The 21,227-nt window shown below is 44.3% G+C and overlaps 1 protein-coding gene across 1 annotated transcript; it reads left to right on the forward strand.

Annotated features, from left to right (window-relative positions):
• Positions 1–6,071: 6,071 nt before the first annotated feature.
• Positions 6,072–17,599, forward strand: LOC143774524 (uncharacterized). Its single transcript, XM_077262187.1, has 9 exons — positions 6,072–6,253; positions 10,734–10,801; positions 12,428–12,570; positions 12,717–12,876; positions 14,244–14,299; positions 14,383–14,469; positions 14,665–15,547; positions 17,168–17,313; positions 17,471–17,599. The coding sequence occupies exons 1-7, from the start codon at positions 6,129–6,131 to the stop codon at positions 15,175–15,177; spliced, it is 1,152 nt and encodes a 383-aa protein (XP_077118302.1). The 5' UTR covers positions 6,072–6,128; the 3' UTR covers positions 15,178–15,547; positions 17,168–17,313; positions 17,471–17,599.
• The last annotated feature ends 3,628 nt before the right edge of the window (positions 17,600–21,227 follow it).

Consider the following 21,227-nt stretch of genomic DNA (forward strand, 5'->3'; position numbering starts at 1 on the left):
TTGACCCATCCTCTGTATCTAGCTATTGCCCTATATCACTTCTCCCTTATGCCTCCAAACTACTGGAACAACACGTCTACCTTGAACTGTCCTCCCATCTCTCTTCTTGCTCCCTCTTTGACCGCTTACAATCTGGCTTCCGGTCACACCATTCCACTGAAACTGCCCTAACTAAGGTCACCAATGACCTCTTAACCGCCAAGAGCAAGCGACACTACTCTGTCCTCCTCCTCCTCGACCTGTCGGCTGCCTTTGACACAGTGGACCATTCCCTATTATTACAGACCCTCTCATCCCTTGGCATCACAGATGTGGCCCTATCCTGGATCTCATCATACCTATCAGACCGGACATTCAGCGTCTCCCACTCACACACCACCTCCTCACCTCGCACCCTATCTGTCGGAGTCCCACAAGGTTCAGTCCTTGGGCCCCTGCTCTTCTCCATTTACACCTTTGGCCTTGGACAGCTCATAGAGTCTCATGGCTTTCGGTATCAGCTCTATGCTGTTGACACACAGATCTACATCTCTGGACCAGATATCACCTCCCTACTAACCAGAATCCCTCAATGTCTGTCCACTATTTCATCCTTCTTCTCTGCTAGATTTCTGAAACTTAACATGGACAAAACAGAATTCATCATCTTTCCCCCATCTCACGCGACCCCCCCCAACGAATCTAACCATTACAGTAAATGGCTGCCCACTCTCCCCAGTCCCACAAGCTCGCTGCCTCGGGGTAATCCTTGACGCTGATCTCTCCTTCAAACCACATATCCAAGCCCTTTCGACTTCCTGCCGACTTCAACTCAAAAATATTTCACAAATCCGTTCATTCCTCAACCAAGAATCTGCAAAAACCCTAGTCCATGCCCTCATCATCTCTCGCCTTGACTACTGCAACCTCCTGCTCTGTGGCCTCCCCTCTAACACTCTCGCACCCCTCCAATCTATTCTAAACTCTGCTGCCCGACTAATCCACCTGTCCCACCGCTATTCCCCAGCCTCTCCCCTCTGTCAATCCCTTCACTGGCTCCCCATTGCCCAGAGACTCCAGTACAAAACCCTAACTGTGACGTACAAAGCCATCCACAACCTGTCTCCTCCATACATCTGTGACCTCGTCTCCCGGTACTTACCTACACGCAACCTCCGATCCTCACAAGATCTCCTTCTCTACTCCCCTCTTATCTCCTCTTCCCACAATCGTATACAAAATTTATCTCGCGTATCACCCCTACTCTGGAACCCTCTACCACAACACATCAGACTCTTGCCTACCATCGAAATCTTCAAAAAGAACCTGAAGACCCACCTCTTCCGACAAGCCTACAACCTGCAGTAACCACCGATCGACCAAACCGCTGCATGACCAGCTCTATCCTCACCTACTGTATTCTCACCCATCCCTTGTAGATTGTGAGCCTTCGCGGGCAGGGTCCTCACTCCTCCTGTACCAGTTATGACTTGTATTGTTTAAGATTATTGTACTTGTTTTAATTATGTATACCCCTCCTCACATGTAAAGCGCCATGGAATAAATGGCGCTATAACAATAAATAATAATAATAATAATTTTCCCGTTAGAATTAGGGTTGGGGCTAAAGTTAGGGTTGGGGCTAAAGTTAGGGCTAGGGTTGGGGCTAAAGTAAGGGTTAGGGTTGGGGCTAGGGTTGGGGTTAGGGGTTGGATTATATTTATGGTTGGGTTAGGGGTGTGTCAGGGTTAGGGGTGTGGTTAGGGTTGGAAGTGTGCTGGGGTTAGGGGTGTGTTGGGGTTGGGATTAGGGTTACTGGTGTGTTCGAGTTAGGGGTATGGTTAGGGTTGGGATTAGGGTTAGGGGTGTGTTGGGTTAGGGTTGGAGTTAGAATTGGGGGGGTTTCCACTGCTTAGGCACATAAAGGGCTCTGAAAACACAACATGATGTCCTATCTCAATTCCATCCAATTCTGCGTTGAAAAAGTAAAATGGTGCTCCTTCCCTTCCGAGCTCTGCCATGCACCCAAACAGTGGTTTACCCCTACAGATAGGGTATCAGTGTACTCAGGACAAATTGGACAACAACTATTGCTGTCCAATTTCTCCTGTTACCCTTGGGAAAATAAAAATTTGGGGGCTAAAAAATAATTTTTGTGGGAATTTTTTTTTTTATTTTCGCGGCTCTGCGTTATAAACGTTACTGAAACACTTGGGGGTTCAAAGTTCTCACAACACATCTAGAAAAGTTCCTTGGGGGGTCTCGTTTCCAAAATGGGGTCCATTGAGGGGGGTTTCTACTGTTTAGGCACACCAGTGGCTCTGCAAACGCAATATGACGCCCGCAGACCATTCCATCAAAGTCTGCATTCCAAAATGCCACTTCTTCCCTTCCGAGCCAAGACGTGTGCCAAAGCAGTAGTTTTCTCCCACATATGGGGTATCAACATACTCAGGACGAACTGCACAACAACTTTTGGGATCCACTTTCTCCGGATACCCTTGGGAAAATACAAAATTGGGGGCTAAAAATCATTTTTGTGGAAAAAAATGATTTTTAATTTTCACATCTCTACATTATAAACTTTAGTGAAACAATTGGGGGTTAAGAGTGCACACCACACATCTAGATAAGTTCCTTAGTTGGTCTAGTTTCCAAAATGGGGTCACTGGTGAAAGTTTCCACTGTTTAGGCACATCAGGGGCTCTCCAAACGCGACATGGCGTCTGATCTCAATTCCAGCCAATTCTGCGTTGAAAAGTCTAATGGTGCTCCTTCCCTTCCGAGCTCTGCCATGCGCCCACATAGTAGTTTACCCCCACATATTGGTTATCAGCGTACTCAGGACAAATTGCACAACTTTTGGGGTCCAATTTCTCCTGTTACCCTTGGGAAAATCAAAAATTGGGGGCAAAAAGATAATTTGCGAAAAAAATATGATTTTTTATTTTTACGGCTCTACATTATAAACTTCTGTGAAGCCCTTGGGGGTTCAAAGTGCTCACCACACATCTATATAAGTTCAATAGGGGGTCTACTTTCCAAAATGGTGTCACTTGTGGGGGGTTTCCCCTGCTTAGGCACATCAGGGGTTCTCCACATGCGACATGGAGTCCTATCTCAATTCCAGTCAATTTTGCATTGAAAAGTCAAATGGCGCTCCTTCCCTTCCGAGCTCTGCCATGCGCTCAAACAGTGGTTTACCCCCACATATGGGGTATCAGCGCACTCGGGATAAATTGTACAAAAACTTTTAGGGTCCAATTTTTCTTGTTACCCTTGGTAAAATAAAACAAATTGGATCTGAAGTAATTTTTTTGAGAAAAAAAGTTAAATGTTCATTTTTTTTAAACATTCCAAAAATTGCTGTGAAGCACCTGAAGGGTTCTTGAATGTGCTTTTGAGCACCTTGAGGGGTGCAGTTTTTAGAATGGCATCACTTTTTTATATTTTCTATCATATAGACCCTTCAAAGTGACTTCAAATGTGATGTGGTCCCTAAAACAAAATGGTGTTGTAAAAATAGGAAATCGCTGGTCAACTTTTAACCCTTATAACTCCCTAACAAAAAAAAATTTCGCTCCAAAATTGTGCTGATGTAAAGTAGATATGTGGGAAATGTTACTTATTAAGTATTTTGTGTAACATGTCTCTGTTATTTAAGGGCATGAAAATTCAAATTTGGAAAAAAGCAAAATTCTCAAAATTTTCACCAAATTTCCATTTTTTTCACAAATAAACGCACGTAATATCAAATAAATTTTTCCACTAACATGAGGTACAATATGTCATGAGAAAACAGTGTCAGAATCACCTTGATCCGTTGAAGGGTCCTGGAGTTATAACCTCATAAAGTGACAGTGGTCAGAATTGTAAAAATTGGCCCGGTCATTAATGTGCAAACCACCCTTGGGGGTTAATACATTATAAACAAATGATAATATTTTCTAACAAAATGTAAACATTAATTATTTACATTTTTTCAATTGCTGAAAAAAAAAAAAATTTTTTGATGGCGCCTTCCCTTTAAGGATAAAGTCAATGTTTTGGAGCGGCCATCAGAAAGCCCTGATCTCAATCCTATTTTTTTGGCAAAGCTGAAAAGGCCGGTGCGAGCAAGGCGACCTACAAACCTGGATCCGTTACATCAGTTTTGTCAGGAGGAATGGGCCCAAATTACAACCAACTATTGTGAGAAGCTTGTGGAAGGAGATCCCAAACGTCTGACCCAAGTCATTCAGTTTAAGGGCAATGGTACCAAATACTAATGAAATGTATGTAAACTTTTGACTTTGCAGTAAGTAATAAAAATGCCTTAAAACATTCTCTCTCTCATTATTCTGGTATTTGGCAAATATTAATAATTATGGTAATCCTAATTGACCTAAAACGGGAAATATTCATTCTGCTTTCACGTCATATATAGAGAAAAACATGCAGATATAGTTTATATCTTATATAGTTTATATACTTTATATAGTGTATGTAAATGACTGGTTTCAACTGTATAAATAAATATAAATCTATATACTGTATATATATATATACACACATACACACAGTTCTTGTAAACCTTGCAGCACTTGCACCATTGTGACATCATCAGCTCTCTGACATCATAGAAGGGGAGCCTATTAGAACGCAGAGAATTGGCAGACTGGTCACTTTCTCTGCATTCTTGCTAGACGAAGGTTCCTGCTTTACTGAGCAAAAGCGATTCAAAACCCTTACCCCGTTCCCGCTTCCCTCTCCCTAAAATGCTGAGCCCTGGCCTGGCTGTTCTGCCATGCGTCTGGGCAGCATGGAATATCATTGGTGTAATTACCATCTACATCATGAACATCAATGAAAATCATTATGAGACTCCGTATATCAGCATCAGGTAAGAGATCTTAGACACCATCTGGGGATAAATATCTACACTGGAATAACTTAGGAATGACAATCATTATTTTTCTAACCCATAACATGAAAGTAAGGTTTATAATATAACTTTCCTTCGAAAATTTTCAGTTTTACTCAAATTATTTTAGGCAAAAATAGTGAGTACACCCCACATCATTCCTTAAAAATCATGGAAGCCATATAAAATTCTAGATGTAGAAGCTTTGTAGTTTTACAAAACCACTACATCTAGAATTTTTTATGGCTTCCATGATTTTTAAGGCCAACACCAAGTCTCCTAGGCATGGAATGAACAAGTTGGTGACATATTGCAACATCTATGTTTTTGCATTCTCTGAGAACGATCTCTTTTAGAGCCTGGATGCCGGATGGAGAGCGGTGATAACTTGTCTCTTCAGGCTTCTCCATAGGTGTTCGGTTGGGTCCAGGTTAGGAGACACTTGTCCACTCAATCACTTTCACCCTGTTCTTCTTCAGAAATGTAACAGATGTGTGCTTTGTATCATCAAGTTGGAAAAGCGCACGTCTATCGAGGGTAGAGAGTGATGGCGGCATCTTATCTTTCACTATAGAAAAGAACATCTGTGAATCCATGATGTTATTAATGAAATGTAGTTCCCCGAAACCAGCAGCGCTCATCCCGCCCCACATGAGTACACAGCCGGCACCAGGCTTCACTGCAGGCACCGGGCATTTACAAAAATACAGTGGAACCTGGTTGTCCTTAAAAATCAAAGATGTCATACAAAACACTAGATGTTATACTTTTTGATGGGGGTGTACTTATTTTTGCATCAACTAAGTTGAGTAAAACTGAAGATTTTGTAATGAACATTCTATTATTAATCTTACTTTCATGTTATGGGTTAAAAATATTCTATGGATCTCAGTCTTGTCAAACTTTGGGAAATTATTCTCGTATACGGTGAGATATTGATTGAGATCTTACTTATTAAATGGGGTGAATTCATTCATGCCGTGAGTTGCATATATATATATATCTACGGTATATTTGTGATGGATACATACACGGTCCTGGTAAACCTTACAGCGCTTGCACCACTATGACATCATCACTGATGATTCATCAGATCTATGACATCATAGAAGGGGAGCCTATTAGAACGCAGGGAATTGGCAGACTGATCACTTTCTCTGCATTCTTGCTAGACGAAGGTTCACCTGCTTTACTGAGCAAAAGCGATTCAAAACCCTTACCCCGTTCCCGCTTCCCTCTCCCTAAAATGCTGAGCCCTGGCCTGGCTGTTCTGCCATGCGTCTGGGCAGCATGGAATATCATTGGTGTAATTACCATCTACATCATGAACATCAATGAAAATCATTATGAGACTCCGTATATCAGCATCAGGTAAGAGATCGTAGACACCATCTGGGAATAAATATCTCTACAATAACTTAGGAATAATAATCAATAATATTCACAATACCCATAGTTACAAGGTACACACATATAGTTTTCTATTATTTCCTCATGTGGTCAGCAGTTTGGGTTTTGGCTCCTCTTACTATAAAGAACTATTTCTTATATTGATTCAAGAAGCCTATTACCATAACATGTAAAGAGAGAAAACCCAAGGAAAGAAAAAATCACACTGATCATATCCCCTACAGTAAGCAGATAAGTAAACTGTAATATTAATTAGTGTTACTGGTAGTGTTGAGCGATACCGTCCGATACTTGAAAGTATCGGTATCGGAAAGTATCGGCCGATACCGGCAAAGTATCGGATCCAATCCGATACCGATACCCGATACCAATACAAGTCAATGGGACTCAAGTATCGGACGGTATTCCTGATGGTTCCCAGGGTCTGAAGGAGAGGAAACTCTCCTTCAGGCCCTGGGATCCATATAAATGTGTAAAAGAAAGAATTAAAATAAAAAATATCGCTATACTCACCCTCCGACGCAGCCTGGACCTCAGCGAGGGAACCGGCAGCGTTGTTTGTTTAAAATTCGCGCTTTTACTTGGTTACGTGAAGTCCCGGCTTGTGATTGGTCAGGGCGGCCATGTTGCCGGGACGCGGACCAATCACAGCAAGCCGTGACGAAATTACGTCACGGCTTGCTGTGATTGGTCCGCGTCCCGGCAACATGGCCGCCATTAACCAATCACAAGCCGTGACGTCACGGGAGGCTGGACACGCGCGCTTTTTAAAATGGGCGCGTGTGCAGCCTCCCGTGACGTCCCGGCTTGTGATTGGTTGCGCCGCGGTCAACCAATCACAAGCCGGGAGGCTGGACACGCGCGCATTTTAAAATTTTAAAATGGGCGCGTGTCCAGCCTCCCGGCTTGTGATTGGTTGACCGCGGCGCAACCAATCACAAGCCGGGACGTCACGGGAGGCTGGACACGCGCCCATTTTAAAAAGCGCGCGTGTCCAGCCTCCCGTGACGTCACGGCTTGTGATTGGTTAATGGCGGCCATGTTGCCGGGACGCGGACCAATCACAAAGCCGGGACGTAATTTTAAAATCCTTAAGGACCTGAAATTACGTCACGGCTTGCTGTGATTGGTTGCGTCTCCCATGTGACTGCGACGCAACCAATCACAACGCCGGAACGTAATTTTAAAATCCTGAAGGACCTGAAATTACGTCACGGCTTGCTGTGATTGGTTGCGTCCCGGTCACATGGGCGGCACGCAACCAATCACAAGCCGGGACTCACGTAAAGGAAAGAAAAGCGCGAATTTTAAACAAAGAACGCTGCCGCTTCCCTCGGTAAGGTGCAGGCTGCGTCGGAGAGGTGAGTATAGCAATATTTTTTATTTTAATTCTCTCTTTTACACATTTTTACATTAATGTTGTTTCGATACCGATACCCGATACCACAAAAATATCGGATCTCGGTATCGGAATTCCGATACAGCAAGTATCGGCCGATACCCGATGCTTGCAGTATCGGAATGCTCAACACTAGTTACTGGTTACTTATTTGCTTACTATAGGGGACAGGCTCAATTTGATTTGTTTTTCTTGGATTTTGTCTGTGAAATGGCCGCAGTGTGAATGTGCTCGTACGCATTGCACATATACTAATTTATGCTCTGGATTTGCCATAACATGTAAATAATCTAATGATCACTTCCATAGTTTGGCTTTGGTTAGTAGATTCAGGGCTAATACAGAGTTAGATAGGAAATACAGTGTTCCTCTACCCACGGCTGCCAGCACAAATTTTGGGATGCAATAAAATTGCCAGAGCCATGTGAGACCTTCCACTATTATCAATAAATACAATCTAAAATAGCATTTCTGATACTTCACTTGAATATCCCTATGGGCTGTATGCGTATATAGACACATGCAGTGAATAAACGTCACACTTAATTACGGTATATACCAGCAGAGAATAACCTGCATATATAGAGGGGAGTGACCGTATGTCCGGGGAGCAAGGCGCGCCTGACAGAGCTCCCTGACCCAGTGGCATAACTAGAGTCCGATGGCTCTGATGCAAGATTTGGACTGCCCCCATCCTGATATATAAGTCCTCCATCCTGGTATATATATGCCACTTATCCTGGTCCCATCCTGGTATATATATATATATATATATATATATATATATGCACCTTTCCTGGTCCCATCCTGGTATATACATGCCACTTATCCTGGTCCCATTCTGGTATTATATATATATCCTCCATCTTGGTATATATGTCAATTATCTTTGGCCCCATCCTGGTATATATACTGTATATCCCCATCTTGGTATATATGTCCCTTATCCTGGACCCCATCCTGTTATTATATATACGTCCTCCATCCTGGTACATATGTCCCCTATCTTTGGCCCCATCCTGGTATATATATCCCTATTCTGGTATATATGTCCCTTACCCTGGGCCCCATCTGGTATATACAGTATAGCCCCCATCCTTGTATACGTATTCCCCAAACGCCATCCTAATATGTATGTTCCCCATCCTGGTATATACCGTATTTTTCGCTTTATAAGACGCTCCAGATTATAAGACGCACCCCAAATTTTGAGGAGAAAAATAGGAAAAAACTTTTTTTTTATAAAATGGTGGTGCTTCTTATAATCCATGCTTCTTATTGCTTACCGGAGTGGTGGCTGCGGTGAAGCATCCCAGGGATGCTGCTGGAGGAGGCAGGAGTGGAACGTTGCTGCAGAACGCAGGCTGGGATGAGGGGGTGTTCCGATGTGCGCCACTGCGGTGTCCAATGCTGCCACTGTGCTCTGTCCCCAGTCTTGCGGGTGTTGCTGTCACCGCGCTCTGTCCCTGGTGCTGCCGGGTGCTGCAGTTGCGCTCTGTCCCCCGGTGCTTGCCGCCGCCACCACGCTCTGTCCTTGGTGCTGCCGGGTGCTGCTGTTGTGCTCTGTCCCCCGATACTTGCTGCTGTGCTCTGTCCCGTGCTGCGTGGGGGGCTCTGCCATTCCATCCACGCTTTCCTGCATGTGTCTGGTAGATTCCTTCCGGGCAAATCGCCACCGGGACGCGGCGCATGCGCAGATGGAGATCTCAGCACTGAAGTCTCGGGAGAAAGCATGGATAGAACGACAGAGCCTCCCACGCAGCACAAGACAGAGCGCGGCGGCGGCAAGCACCAGTGGAAAGAGCGCGACAGCAAAACCCGGCAGCACCAGGGACAGAGCGTGGCGGCAAGCACCGGACACCCGCAGCGGCAGCACAGATAAGGTATATCCGCATTGTAAGATGCACCTCTATTTTCCCCCCAAAATTTGGTGGAAAAAAGTGCGTCTTACAAAGCGAAAAATATGGTATATCGCCAGTCTGGTATGTATATATCCATTATCCTGGTATACATATCCCCATCCTAGTATGTATGTCCCCCATTCTGGTATATGTCCCCCATTCTGCCACTGTTCTTTAATGCATACAAAAATAAACCATTACACTCACCTCCCATCCATTCCCACACTGTGCGGCGTCCTCTTTAGAAGCCGGCAGCTGTCTTCAGCGTGCAAGTAAGACTATTAAGATAGAAAATAAGGTCCCAAAAACTCAAAGAAAAACTTGCAAAGACTCTCCTACTATTTACAAAACTTTTATTTTAGTAGTATAAAAAGGGGGCTAAAGAGTCTAATAGCCTTACAGAGAGGGGACGGGCAGTGGGCTAGCCCTATAGCAGTCTCACCCACTTTCCCTGCATTGCTGCGGAGGTTGGAACCCTAATATTGCAATGTGGCACCCCCACTCCTCGTCGGGTCTCCCTCTCTGACCCTATTATGCCCTAAATGTAAACACCAAAAATGTGTGATGTGGTGACAATATTCGTGAAAATAACAGTAATACCAATGTATAACAACAATTAACAATTAGAAACTAGACTACTTCTTGACCCCCAACCCTAACAGAATTGTGGAGGGTGATTTTTAACTCCGCAGTTCGGTTCCTGAAGATAGGAAAAATACCCCCGTCATTCCCCACCCAAGGACAATGCGTGATAAAGCTCTCCCATCACTTCTATCCACACATCAGTTACTAGACTCCTGTAGATTTCCCAATCCGAGCAATAGAGAATATACTCGCTTCTCCCATGCCAACGACTCGTGGTCCTGCATAGACTACATATTGATGTCTCCTTCCCTCTTACCTAAATTCATTACCATTAATATTAGCTTTGGCTATGTAAGCAGCCAGGATCTTCTGGTTTGGAGCTTGCTCTTCTCCAGACATGTGAACTTGACAGAAGTATTATTACTGCATTCAAAAGGGATTAAAGAATCATGCTTTTTCACTTTAAAAAATTAGTGTCTAAACTTGTGTTACTGGGAGCTCTGGTCGCCTGCTCGGAGCTCCACTCATGTTCTATATGGATTTTATTTCTCCTCAGAGATACTGGAGCAATTTTCCCAGAGTCAACAGGGATGAAGATAGTGGCCATAGTCTCTGAGCTACTAGGTAAGTGCCGTATATCTGGAGGTTATTAATAATTATTTACTACCATTCGTTAGTTTTATCTGTCTCTGGGAAAGTTGAAATCCACATGGCAGCTCTAACAGGTTGTCATCCAACTTTCTCAAGATCTGCCTAGTTGTACAGCGCTACAACCTCTGTACATGGTACTAGTATTATTAGTATGTATATTATTATTATTTTATTTTTTTATTATTATTTATTTCTATAGCACCATTGATTCCATGGTGCTGTACATGAGAATGTCTTACACACAAGTTACAAATATCACTTACAGTAAGCAAATTAACAATGACAGACTGATACAGAGGGACGAGGACCCTGCCCTTGCGGGCTTACATTCTACAGGATGGTGGGGAAGGAGACAGTAGGTTGAGGGTTGCAGGAGCACCGGTGTTGGTGAGGCGGTAGCTCCGGTAGTGGTGAGGAGACAGCGCGGTCAGTGCAGGCTGTAGGCTTTCCTGAAGATGTGGGTTTTCAGGTTCCGTCTGAAGGATACGAATTTGGTTGATAGTCGGACGTGTTGGGGCAAAGAATTCCAGATGATGGGAGATATTCGGGAGAAGTCTTGGAGGCGGTTGGGTGAGGAGCGAATAAGTGTGGAGGAAAGAGGGAGGTCTTGGGAGGACCGGAGATTACGTGAAGGAAGATATCGGGAGATTAGTTCAAAGATATACGGAGGAGACAGGTTATGGATGGCTTTCTAGGTTAGTATTAGTAATTTGAAGTGGATACTCTGAGGGAATGGGAGCCAGTGAAGAGATTTGCAGCGGGGAGAAGCGGAGGAGAAAGGAGGAGAGAGATGAATTAGTGGAGCAGCAGAGTTAAGGATGGACTGGAGAGGTGCAAGGGTGTTAGCAGGGAGGCCACAGAAAAGGATGTTGCAGTAGTCAAGGCGGGAGATGATGAGGGCATGTACAAGCATTTTAGTAGATTGACGGTTGAGGAAAGGACGGATTCTGGAGATATATTTGAGCTGGAGACGACAGGAGGTGGAAAGAGCTTGGATGTGGGGTTTGAAGGACAGGGCAGAATCAAGGGTTACTCCGAGGCAGCGGACTTCCGGTACGGGGGAAAGTGTGATGTTGTTAATTTCGATAAATAGGTCAGGTAAGGAAGATCTATGAGATGGAGGAAAGATGATGAGTTCAGATTTGTCCACATTGAGTTTGAGGAAGAGAGAGGAGAAGAAGGAGGATATGGCTGATAGACACTCTGGGATTCTGGACAGCAGAGAGGTGACGTCTGGGCCATAGAGGTAGATCTGAGTATCATCGGCATATAGATGGTACTGGAAGCCATGGGACTTTATGAGTTGTCCCAGGCCGAGTGTATAGATTGAGAAGAGTAAGGGTCTTGGGGGACTCCAACAGAGAGAGGGTGGGATGAGGAGGTAGGGTGGGAGTGGAAGACGCTGAATGTGCGGTTGGAAAGGTACGAGGAGATCCAGGATAGGGCGAGGTCTTTGATGCCAAAGGAGGAGAGGATCTGTAGTAGGATGCAGTGGTCAACTGTGTCAAAAGCAGAGGACAGGTCTAGAAGTAGGAGTACAGAGTTTATAATGACATTATTATGTGAGCAGTCAATTAACCATCTGATTTTGTATTCCAGGTGCCGCTATCATGTACGTGTTGTACAGATTGATTCAGATCAGAACGGCACAGAGAACAACTACTGAAGACATCGTACAAAAAATTCTGCTGGCAGTCGGCTGGTTGTCCTGTGTGGAAAAAATAATAACCACATTTTTACCGGTTTGTAATATAGAGTTAATCTGGATCCTGGGGTGTATGGGTGCGAGCCCTCAGATGGCCACCATTGGGTGATACATTATAATTGGAGGGCGTGAATGTGTGCATTCTTACATATCTCATCCGTCACATTCTCTGCTTTCCTCTAGGACTCCATTGTGAATGACTACATCACCATTGCTGCATTATTATGTGCAGTAGTCTACGCGATCTTCACAGAGCCACCAGATATGGATTCCACGCATGGAAAATGTGTTCTTCTCACTAAGAAGATCGTGGCTTTGCTCCTGCTTTTAGCCACCATGAGCAGTATCCTTTACAAATCACTATCTTATATTCTAGAATTAAAAGGGAATCTCCAATAACATCTCAACAAATGCCTCCACAAATAACAGTGCCCCTTGTAGGTCCTTACGCTATAATGGTGCCCCCATTAGTTGGAGTGGAATGTTATGCAGCAACTTAATCCCTAACGTCTGGTAGGTTTTAGGCTTAGGCTATGTGCACACGTTTGCGGATAGTATGGGTTTTTGCCGCAGATTTCGCCGCGAAAATGCATACACAACACAACCCACTGAATTCAATGGGATTCCACAATGCTGTGCTAACGCTGCGTATTTTTCCGAGGCTGAATCGCATCGCGGAAAAATACGCAGCATGCTCATTCTTTGTGCGGAATTCCGCACACATAGGAATGCATTGATCCGCTTACTTTCCGCATGGGGCTATGCCCACCATCCGCAAAGTAAGCGGATAATGTGCGGATGGTACCCAGGGTGGACGAGAGGAGACTCTCCTCCAGGCCCTTAAAAAAAGAATTAAAATAAAAAATAGATCCAGCCCAGACCTTAGCGATGCTCCCGGCAGCTCCCGTTCCCAGTAATGCCTTGCGACACTGACCTGTGATGACGTAGCGGTCTCCCGTGATGCTACGTCATCTGGGGTCATTGACGCAAGGCATCGCTGGGAACGGGAGTTCCTGGGAGCATCGAGAGGATCGGGAAGGCTGCGGGGGCCGCCGGAAGGTGAGAATATCACAATTTTTTTTTTGTTTATTATTTTTAACATTATATCTTTTTACTATTGATGCTGCATAGGCAGCATCAATAGTAAAAAGTTGGTCACACTTGTCTGACACTATGCTTGACAAGTGTGAACAACCTGTCAATCACTTTTCCTAGCGATGCTACAGATTGCTTGGAAAACGTTAGCATTCTGCAAGCTAATTACGCTTGCAAAACGCTAGTGCTTAGCGTGAATACGCATGCCGATTTCGCAAGGCGTATTTCCGGAGGCAGGGAGTTGCGTAATTACCATGGAAATTTCCGCGGCAATTCCGCAACATGTGCACATAGCTTTAGAGTAGCTGGTAGCCCATGAGTTAATGGTGGTGTGGGTGTCGGACATTCCCCTGCCTACCATAGTATTCAACCAATTGTACATCCTGAGCCAGGGCAACAGTTTACAGGTGGCCATTGGGGTGAGGATCAGCGGAGGTTTACAGTTGCTGCCGGGTTTATTCTATAATCTATATACTCGGAGGTGTTAGTACCAGCATTCCTCCTCTATGTCGCTACATTACCACTTCCACAGCCTTCAGGGCAGTTGTAATGTATCTATTAGATCACCCATTATATCACCGTCAGGTTATTTTCCTATATATGTCCTCCTTTCAGTGATGATATTGAAAATTGTCAAAATCATCAAACGTTCCAGCGATTCCTGTATAAAGGTATGTATGTTCTACCAACCGGTGCAGAGCTCACTGGGGAAGAACAAAAATGAGTCACACGTATTCTTCCCTCTTTTTTTCAGGAAATCAATATCATAATGGCAATCTTGGATTTGCTGATGTTCATCTGCTCTTGCATTGAAGGTATCCTGCTGTATGAGAATTTCCAGGTCAGTATAACAGACCCAGGTACAACGCTTCATCCTCCCACAAATGTATACTGTATGATAATATACTGTATATATATATATTCCCTCCTGCCCCTTCTGATGACAAACACTGCATCCTCCCCTCCATCAGAGCCATTTGTAAGTCAGTGACTATGGAGATTTATATATCTAACATGCCCCATTATTTCTTTATAGGTTCTAACTATAAAATCGAAGATGAGCCTAAAGGAAGATTGGATCATCTTGAGAGACCACCTGAAGGAAACATCATCTCTACACAGAAAATCCGAGCCAAACCTTCAGATGGGACGGCATAGACGAGACCATCTGAAGGAAACATCATCTCCTTACAGAAAATCCGAGCCAAACCTTCAGATGGGACGGCATAGACAAGACCATCTGAAGGAAACATCATCTCCTTACAGAAAATCCGAGCCAAACCTTGAGATGGGACGGCATAGACTCATCTCCAGCTCAATATCAGCGCACGGATGTCTACATGTATCCAGTCCAGATTGTGACTCCACGGACATATGGGGCCAGGCGTGTATCGTCCGAAGGAGCAGCCCACGCTGCTATGGAGCCCCTGGGACAAGGAGGCCTGGTGTGACCCAACATCGGACCCCTCCATGCCCCCACCACAATTTCAATAGTAGTGGCATCCTTAGGATAGAGATTAAAATGATCGGGTTTGATCAGAGCCACTAAAGGATTCAGTGAGCCCCGAGTCCGGAGAAGGGTCCACCTCTGCACCTCTGGCTGCACTATGTCAGGCCGCGCAGAGGAAGCCTCAGTGTCTGCTCTGTTAGTGCAGATGAGAGGAGGCTCGGCCCACCAGCTCCGGGCTCAGCAGAGCGGCTGCTTGTAACATAGCCACTGCTGGGTATATTAGTTCTCCGCTCTCCTCCTCCTGCCCTGCAATTACAGCAGGACAGCTCTGCAGTCCGGCCCCGAAGGATGGGAGGCTGCACCAGAAACAGGAGATAGAAGTACAAGCTGCTGGAAGAAGAAGCCTGCAAGTAAGGACCCCACTTCTGTCCAGGGCAGCATGCATCATGTGCAATCATCTGCAGAGAAGGTACGTGCATGTGTAATGTGTGTATGTGTCATATGTTTCTATATGTGACATGTCTACGTATTTGTGCACATATGTGTATGTGATGCACATGTGTTTACTACATACATGTATTCATATATAGTTATATGTGGAATTTCGGCTTCATTAGGGGATGAAGTGCCATATGTGAACATACAGGGAATAAATATTTCCAAAGTGAACCTGATACCCGCTGCCCAAACTGTGGGCCGCATGTATTAGGCACCGGCTGTATGATCCCAGCCAGGTACGTCTGACTCTGAAACTGCGGCATTACAGAGAAACATACGTTATTAGCATCTGAGAACGGAGCCGCGCTGTAAACTAGTCTGACACGTGCCGCCAACTGCAGTGATCGATAAGTGTCTGCCTATACGAGTTCTCAGCCAGAGACCTGTCAGTCATGGGAACGGGTGGAGAAAAGCCACCATGGACCCCACTGTCCGACTAGTCACCAGCACAGCTCCGTCCCCGACTGCTAATAAAGTGTCATTTTCTATGAAATGTCGCAGCGTTTCAGAGTCAGACACACCTGGCTGGGATCAGAAGATGGTGCTCGTCAGGTTCTCTTTAAAGAAACTGTCCAAAATAATAAAAGCGCTGCACACCAGAAATAATACATGTGCAGTACAGAGATTGTCTGGGCAAAAGGTTCTAGTGCGGGCTAGATTATGTACAGGTAACAAAATAAATCATACTCGCCTGCAGTCACTCTTCTGGATCCAACACTGATTGATCTGTGGTCTGCGCCAGCACCAATGTTGTCCCCACTCTACCAGGCACAATACCACTGCAGCTTGTGATAGGCAGCAGCGGTCTGATGATGCAGATTGTGATAGGTGGCAGCGGTCTGATGATGCAGCTTGTGATAGGCGGCAGCGGTCTAGTGACTTGTACTGTATGCATCACAAGCTGCAGCAGTTGTGTGTCTGGTGGAAAGGTGATGCTGGTGCAGACCACAGGGTGGCCATACTTTTACAGAACCTGGCCTCCAGGTTATTAGCACCTTTTGTCCGGACGGCCTTAGTAGTTAACTTCTAAATACTCATCTTTCTAGCTCCTGGCAGTTCTAGTGTGGCATTCCCTGCCTGATTCTTCTGTATATAATGGCTGCGGATCACTGGCCTCATGGTCCATGCTGTATACCACTGACAAGCTGCCAAAACACAAAGCCATCTGCAGCCCATGTAACTAGAGGCATCGGAGACATGGCACTGGAGCCACCGCGAGCTAGAGGGATAATATGAAACAAAAGATTAGGAAAAATGGTTCTGTAGACATCTGGCCCCTTGTGTGCACCGATCAGACCTCGGTGGACAAGGAACGCAGATTCTCAGGCCGTTTGAATGTAAACCACTGGTAGCAAAGACCATGGACAACTGGTTACAAGGTGTCTCAGTGCTACGTAGCATCACGGGTCATAAACACCCAGAGCGACGCACTGAACTATCTGTATACCAGGATGCAATTTACAGCTCATTCAAGTCATATGGCAGCAATAACTAAGACTTTCTCAGACGCCCGGCCCTCCAGCTGAACTGGGGTGGGGGGTTCGAACCACCGATGTCTGGCTAAAATTAATTACCATTTATTTCTCTATAGGTTCTAATTATAAAATCTAGGAAGAATCTAAAGGCAGATTGGATTATAACTCAGAAATGTGGAATGAGAGCCGGACCTGGAGATGAAGGTCCTAGACTGTGTGATCTCCATTCCCAGAACAGCTTTACAGATGTCTATCCATCAAGGTCAGTATATGAGATCCAGGTGCACATGTGGGGTCTCTGCTGCCTGACCCCCGCTCGTTACCGCAGACCACTCAGTCCTCCCCTCCTCCAGACACTGTTATGCTATAGATATTATACATCTATTTCCATATTTACTGACATATTTCTCTCTTCTCAGCTTCTAACTAAGATTGGAAAATCTTGAAGATACATCACCCAATAACAGGAAGAAACAGAGGCCGACCTTGAGATATTGGGGTTTTAGGCTGTGTAATGTCCTGTCACAAGGAAGCTTAAATGATTTCTGTTTTGTGCATGACATATTAAATAAATTGCATTCAAATATATTCATATTCTTCCTACTTGTTTTTCCATTTTTTTCTATTAAGCATCAGCATACTCTGATGTACATAGCAGGAAGTATAATTGTGTTAGGACAATAGATGGGGCAGGTACAAGCAGGGCGGCATTGGCTGCTTGATGGCCAAGAGTAACATTTACATGTAGAATGGAAATCTGTGAGAAAACGACCTGCAAACCATGCGGAGCTTTCTTCTGATTTATTACCCAATCAATTACATTTTGAGTGAAGTTGGAAGCATAATGTTGGTCTATCATCCAATAGATGAGGCAGATCCCAGAAACTGCTGGAATACACAAACCAAAGAATGCAGCAGCACTCTATACGCTAAGATATATGCAAACATTGACTACGTGAAATGTAAACGTCATTACTGATATATAGACTATACTTATAAAATGAAGGTACAAATAGGCCAATACATGAGAGCCCACCAGCCACGACAATGCAACCTCTCTCTGGTAGGACCCTAAACCTAATATTTATCGAACATGCCTCTACTGGGCTAGAAAACCTACAAATTTAATTGACAAGTAGTATTTAGTATTAATAAAAAAAATTCCTTAGACTGATAGGAAGAGTAGCTCAGTGAAACATGGAGGCAGTCAACACCTCCAATAGTTCACTACACAAAAAAACTGACCAGTAAGAACGGGCAAGCTGCGATGACTGCATAATATAGAGAAAAAACAGAATACAGCAGCCTCTGTAAGCGCCAAGATGTGTGCAGACATTGAATGTATGAAATATTAACTGCATTACTTTCAGTTAGAAAATACATATAATATGAAGGTATTGAGCGCACAAGTTCATCATTTCCTGTGTGCCCACCAGCCGCAACAAGGCGATCTCCCTCTCTGGTAGAACGCTAAATGATGATAATATTTATCAAACATATGACAAGACCTGTCCATCAGCTTCTATCAGCAGCCATTTTATGGATAAAAGTGCTGGTCGGTTTCTAATGAAAACTGCACTAACAGGAGAAAGTGGCGCAGCATTTCAATTTCCAGCGTTTAACCCCTTTCCGACATTGGGCATAATAGCACGCCGATGTCAGACATCCCCTGTCCGGTGAAGGCTCGGGTACTGAGCCTGCACCTTTCTGGCACATGTCAGCTGATATACACAACTGTCGTGTTCCGGCTACAGCCACGGGTGGAATCGCGATCCACCCACGGCTGTTAACTAGTTAAATGCCGCTGTCAATTTTTGACTCATGATTACTGGAAGCGCATCGTAAATCCCGCCCATCGGTGACCCCATCACATGATTGCGGGTTGGCATGACAACCAAAGGTCTGAAGGAGATCTCTATGGTTGTCATTGCCAGATTGCTATGACCAGTAGTCGGCGCTCATAGCAAGTGAGCATTTCTGTTACAAACAGGCGATCTGATCAACGCCTGTGTGCATCAGAGGCGAACAAAGTAGTGCAGCTTCTAGTCTCTCATGGAGACTATTGAAGCATGCAAAAAGTTTTTAAAAAGTTTAAATATATAAAAAAAAATAAAAAATATAAAAGTTCAAATCACCCCCCTTTCTCCACATTCAAAATAAAACAATTTTATAAAATGAAATATTCACATATTTGGTATCGCCGCATTCACAATTGCCCGATCTATCAATAAAAAAAAATAATAATTAGCCCGATCGTTAAACAGCGCAACGAGAAAAAAATTCAAAACGTCACAATTACATTTTTGTGGTCGCTGTTACATTGCAATAAAATGCAATAACGGGTGATCAGAAGATCGTATCTACATCAAAATGGTATCATTAAAAACATCAGCTCAGCATGCAAAAAAAAAGCCCTCACTCAGGCAACTTTTTTTTTTACCAACCTTTGAATTTTTTTTTAAAAAAGAACCTAGACATGTTTGGTGTCTGTGAACTCGTAATGACCTAGAGAATCATAATGGCAGGTCAGTTTTAGCAGTTAATGAACATCGTTAAAAAAACAAACAAAAAAAAAAAGTTGTGGAATTGCACTTTTTTTGCAATTTCACCACACTTGGAATTTTTTCCTGTTTTCCAGTACAAAATATGTTAAAATCAATGGTGTCTTTCAAAAGTACAACTTGTCCCACAAAAAACAAGCCCTCACATGGCCATATTGATCAAAAAAATAAAAAAAAGTTATGGCTCAGGGAAGAAGGGGAGCAAAAAAACCGAATACCTCTGGTCGTGAAGGGGTTAAATCCGAGTTTTGGCAATTTGAAAAAATAGTGGCGTCAGCAAAAGAAATAATAAATCCTTTTATCTAATATTGTGTGCGATGAAAGCGAACTTGAGACAACAACAAAGAAAGTGGATACTGGAAGACTGAAAATGTTGAGCGTTAGTGCAATGCATGCCACGTAGGATTTCACACTCCTCCACCAACATGTCCGACAACTGATTATACTAGAAGAGCCAGGGATCCAAATCAGGCATATGTAATAAAAACAGAGCAAGGGGCGCTCCTAGGATTACACCTGATAGTCAAGAGGAACGTACAATAAATCGGAGATCCACTCACCTGTCCGGGTTGGGCACCACTGCACAACCACGGGAGAAGCCTGCGGTGAGTGGAGAGCCGGCCGTCAAGCTGTAGGGCGTGGAATCCAAGCTGACATGTGACTAGACCACATGACCACAGGTCCTGCGGATCTCCAAATGGTAATGCCTGTGCCATCCGCAACTCACAACGGAGTTTAGGTAAATGAACACACAACGCGTTTCGGGGGCTGATGAAGGCGGCATTCAGCATTTTAATAAAGGTTTGTACATTTTATAACCTTCTGTCCTTATCTACATGTCCAGCGCTCCGCCTGACCGCACATTCTTTCCTTCAAATAGGGCATATGGGCATCATGACAAGGTAGCGGGTGGGAGTGAATGAGTTAGAGGGTTTTAATCGGAAAGGCAGTAAGTGCAACAATTAGTAGTGGACATGCAGGAATTTGATTGGCTAGGGGGTGGTGAGGTTGGATTATAGGGGACCAGGGACGGACACTGACAGTTTGGGGCCCCTGTGCAAGAAATGTGTCTGGGCGCCCCTCCTTTTATGGCGACAAAGATATATACAGTATATTGCTCCATACAGAATAATGGACCCCATATATTGCTCCATACAGAATAATGGACCCCATATATTGCTCCATACAGAATAATGAGCCCCATGTATTGCCCCATACAGTATATAATAGGCCCCATATATTGCTCCATACAGTATAATGAGCCCCATATATTACCACATACAGTATAATGAGTCCCATATAATGCTCCATGCAGTATATGATGGGCCCCATATATTGCTCCATACAGAATGGGCCCCATATAATGCTCCACACAGAATGGTCACTATATAATGGGCCCCATATGATGTTCCATATATATTGGGCCCCATATATGATGCTCCAGTGTATAACGTGCCTCATATATAATGCTCCGTAAATGATAGGCCCCATATATGATGCTCCAGTATATAATGGGCCCATATATGATGCTCCAGTGTATGATGGGCCCCATATATGATGCTCCACTGTATTATGGGCCCCATATATGATGCTCCAGTGTATAATGTGCCTCATA

Source organism: Ranitomeya variabilis, chromosome 5 (assembly GCF_051348905.1).
Source record: "Ranitomeya variabilis isolate aRanVar5 chromosome 5, aRanVar5.hap1, whole genome shotgun sequence".
Classification (NCBI taxonomy): Eukaryota; Metazoa; Chordata; class Amphibia; order Anura; family Dendrobatidae; genus Ranitomeya; species Ranitomeya variabilis.

Coding starts and splice junctions, on each gene's coding strand:
- LOC143774524 (XM_077262187.1), top strand. CDS start 6,129: ATGCTGAGCCCTGGCCTGGCTGTTCTGCCATGCGTCTGGGCAGCATGG. Junction 10,802..12,427: donor CATAGTCTCTGAGCTACTAG/GTAAGTGCCGTA, acceptor TTTGTATTCCAG/GTGCCGCTATCATGTACGTG. Junction 14,300..14,382: donor CCAGCGATTCCTGTATAAAG/GTATGTATGTTC, acceptor TCTTTTTTTCAG/GAAATCAATATCATAATGGC.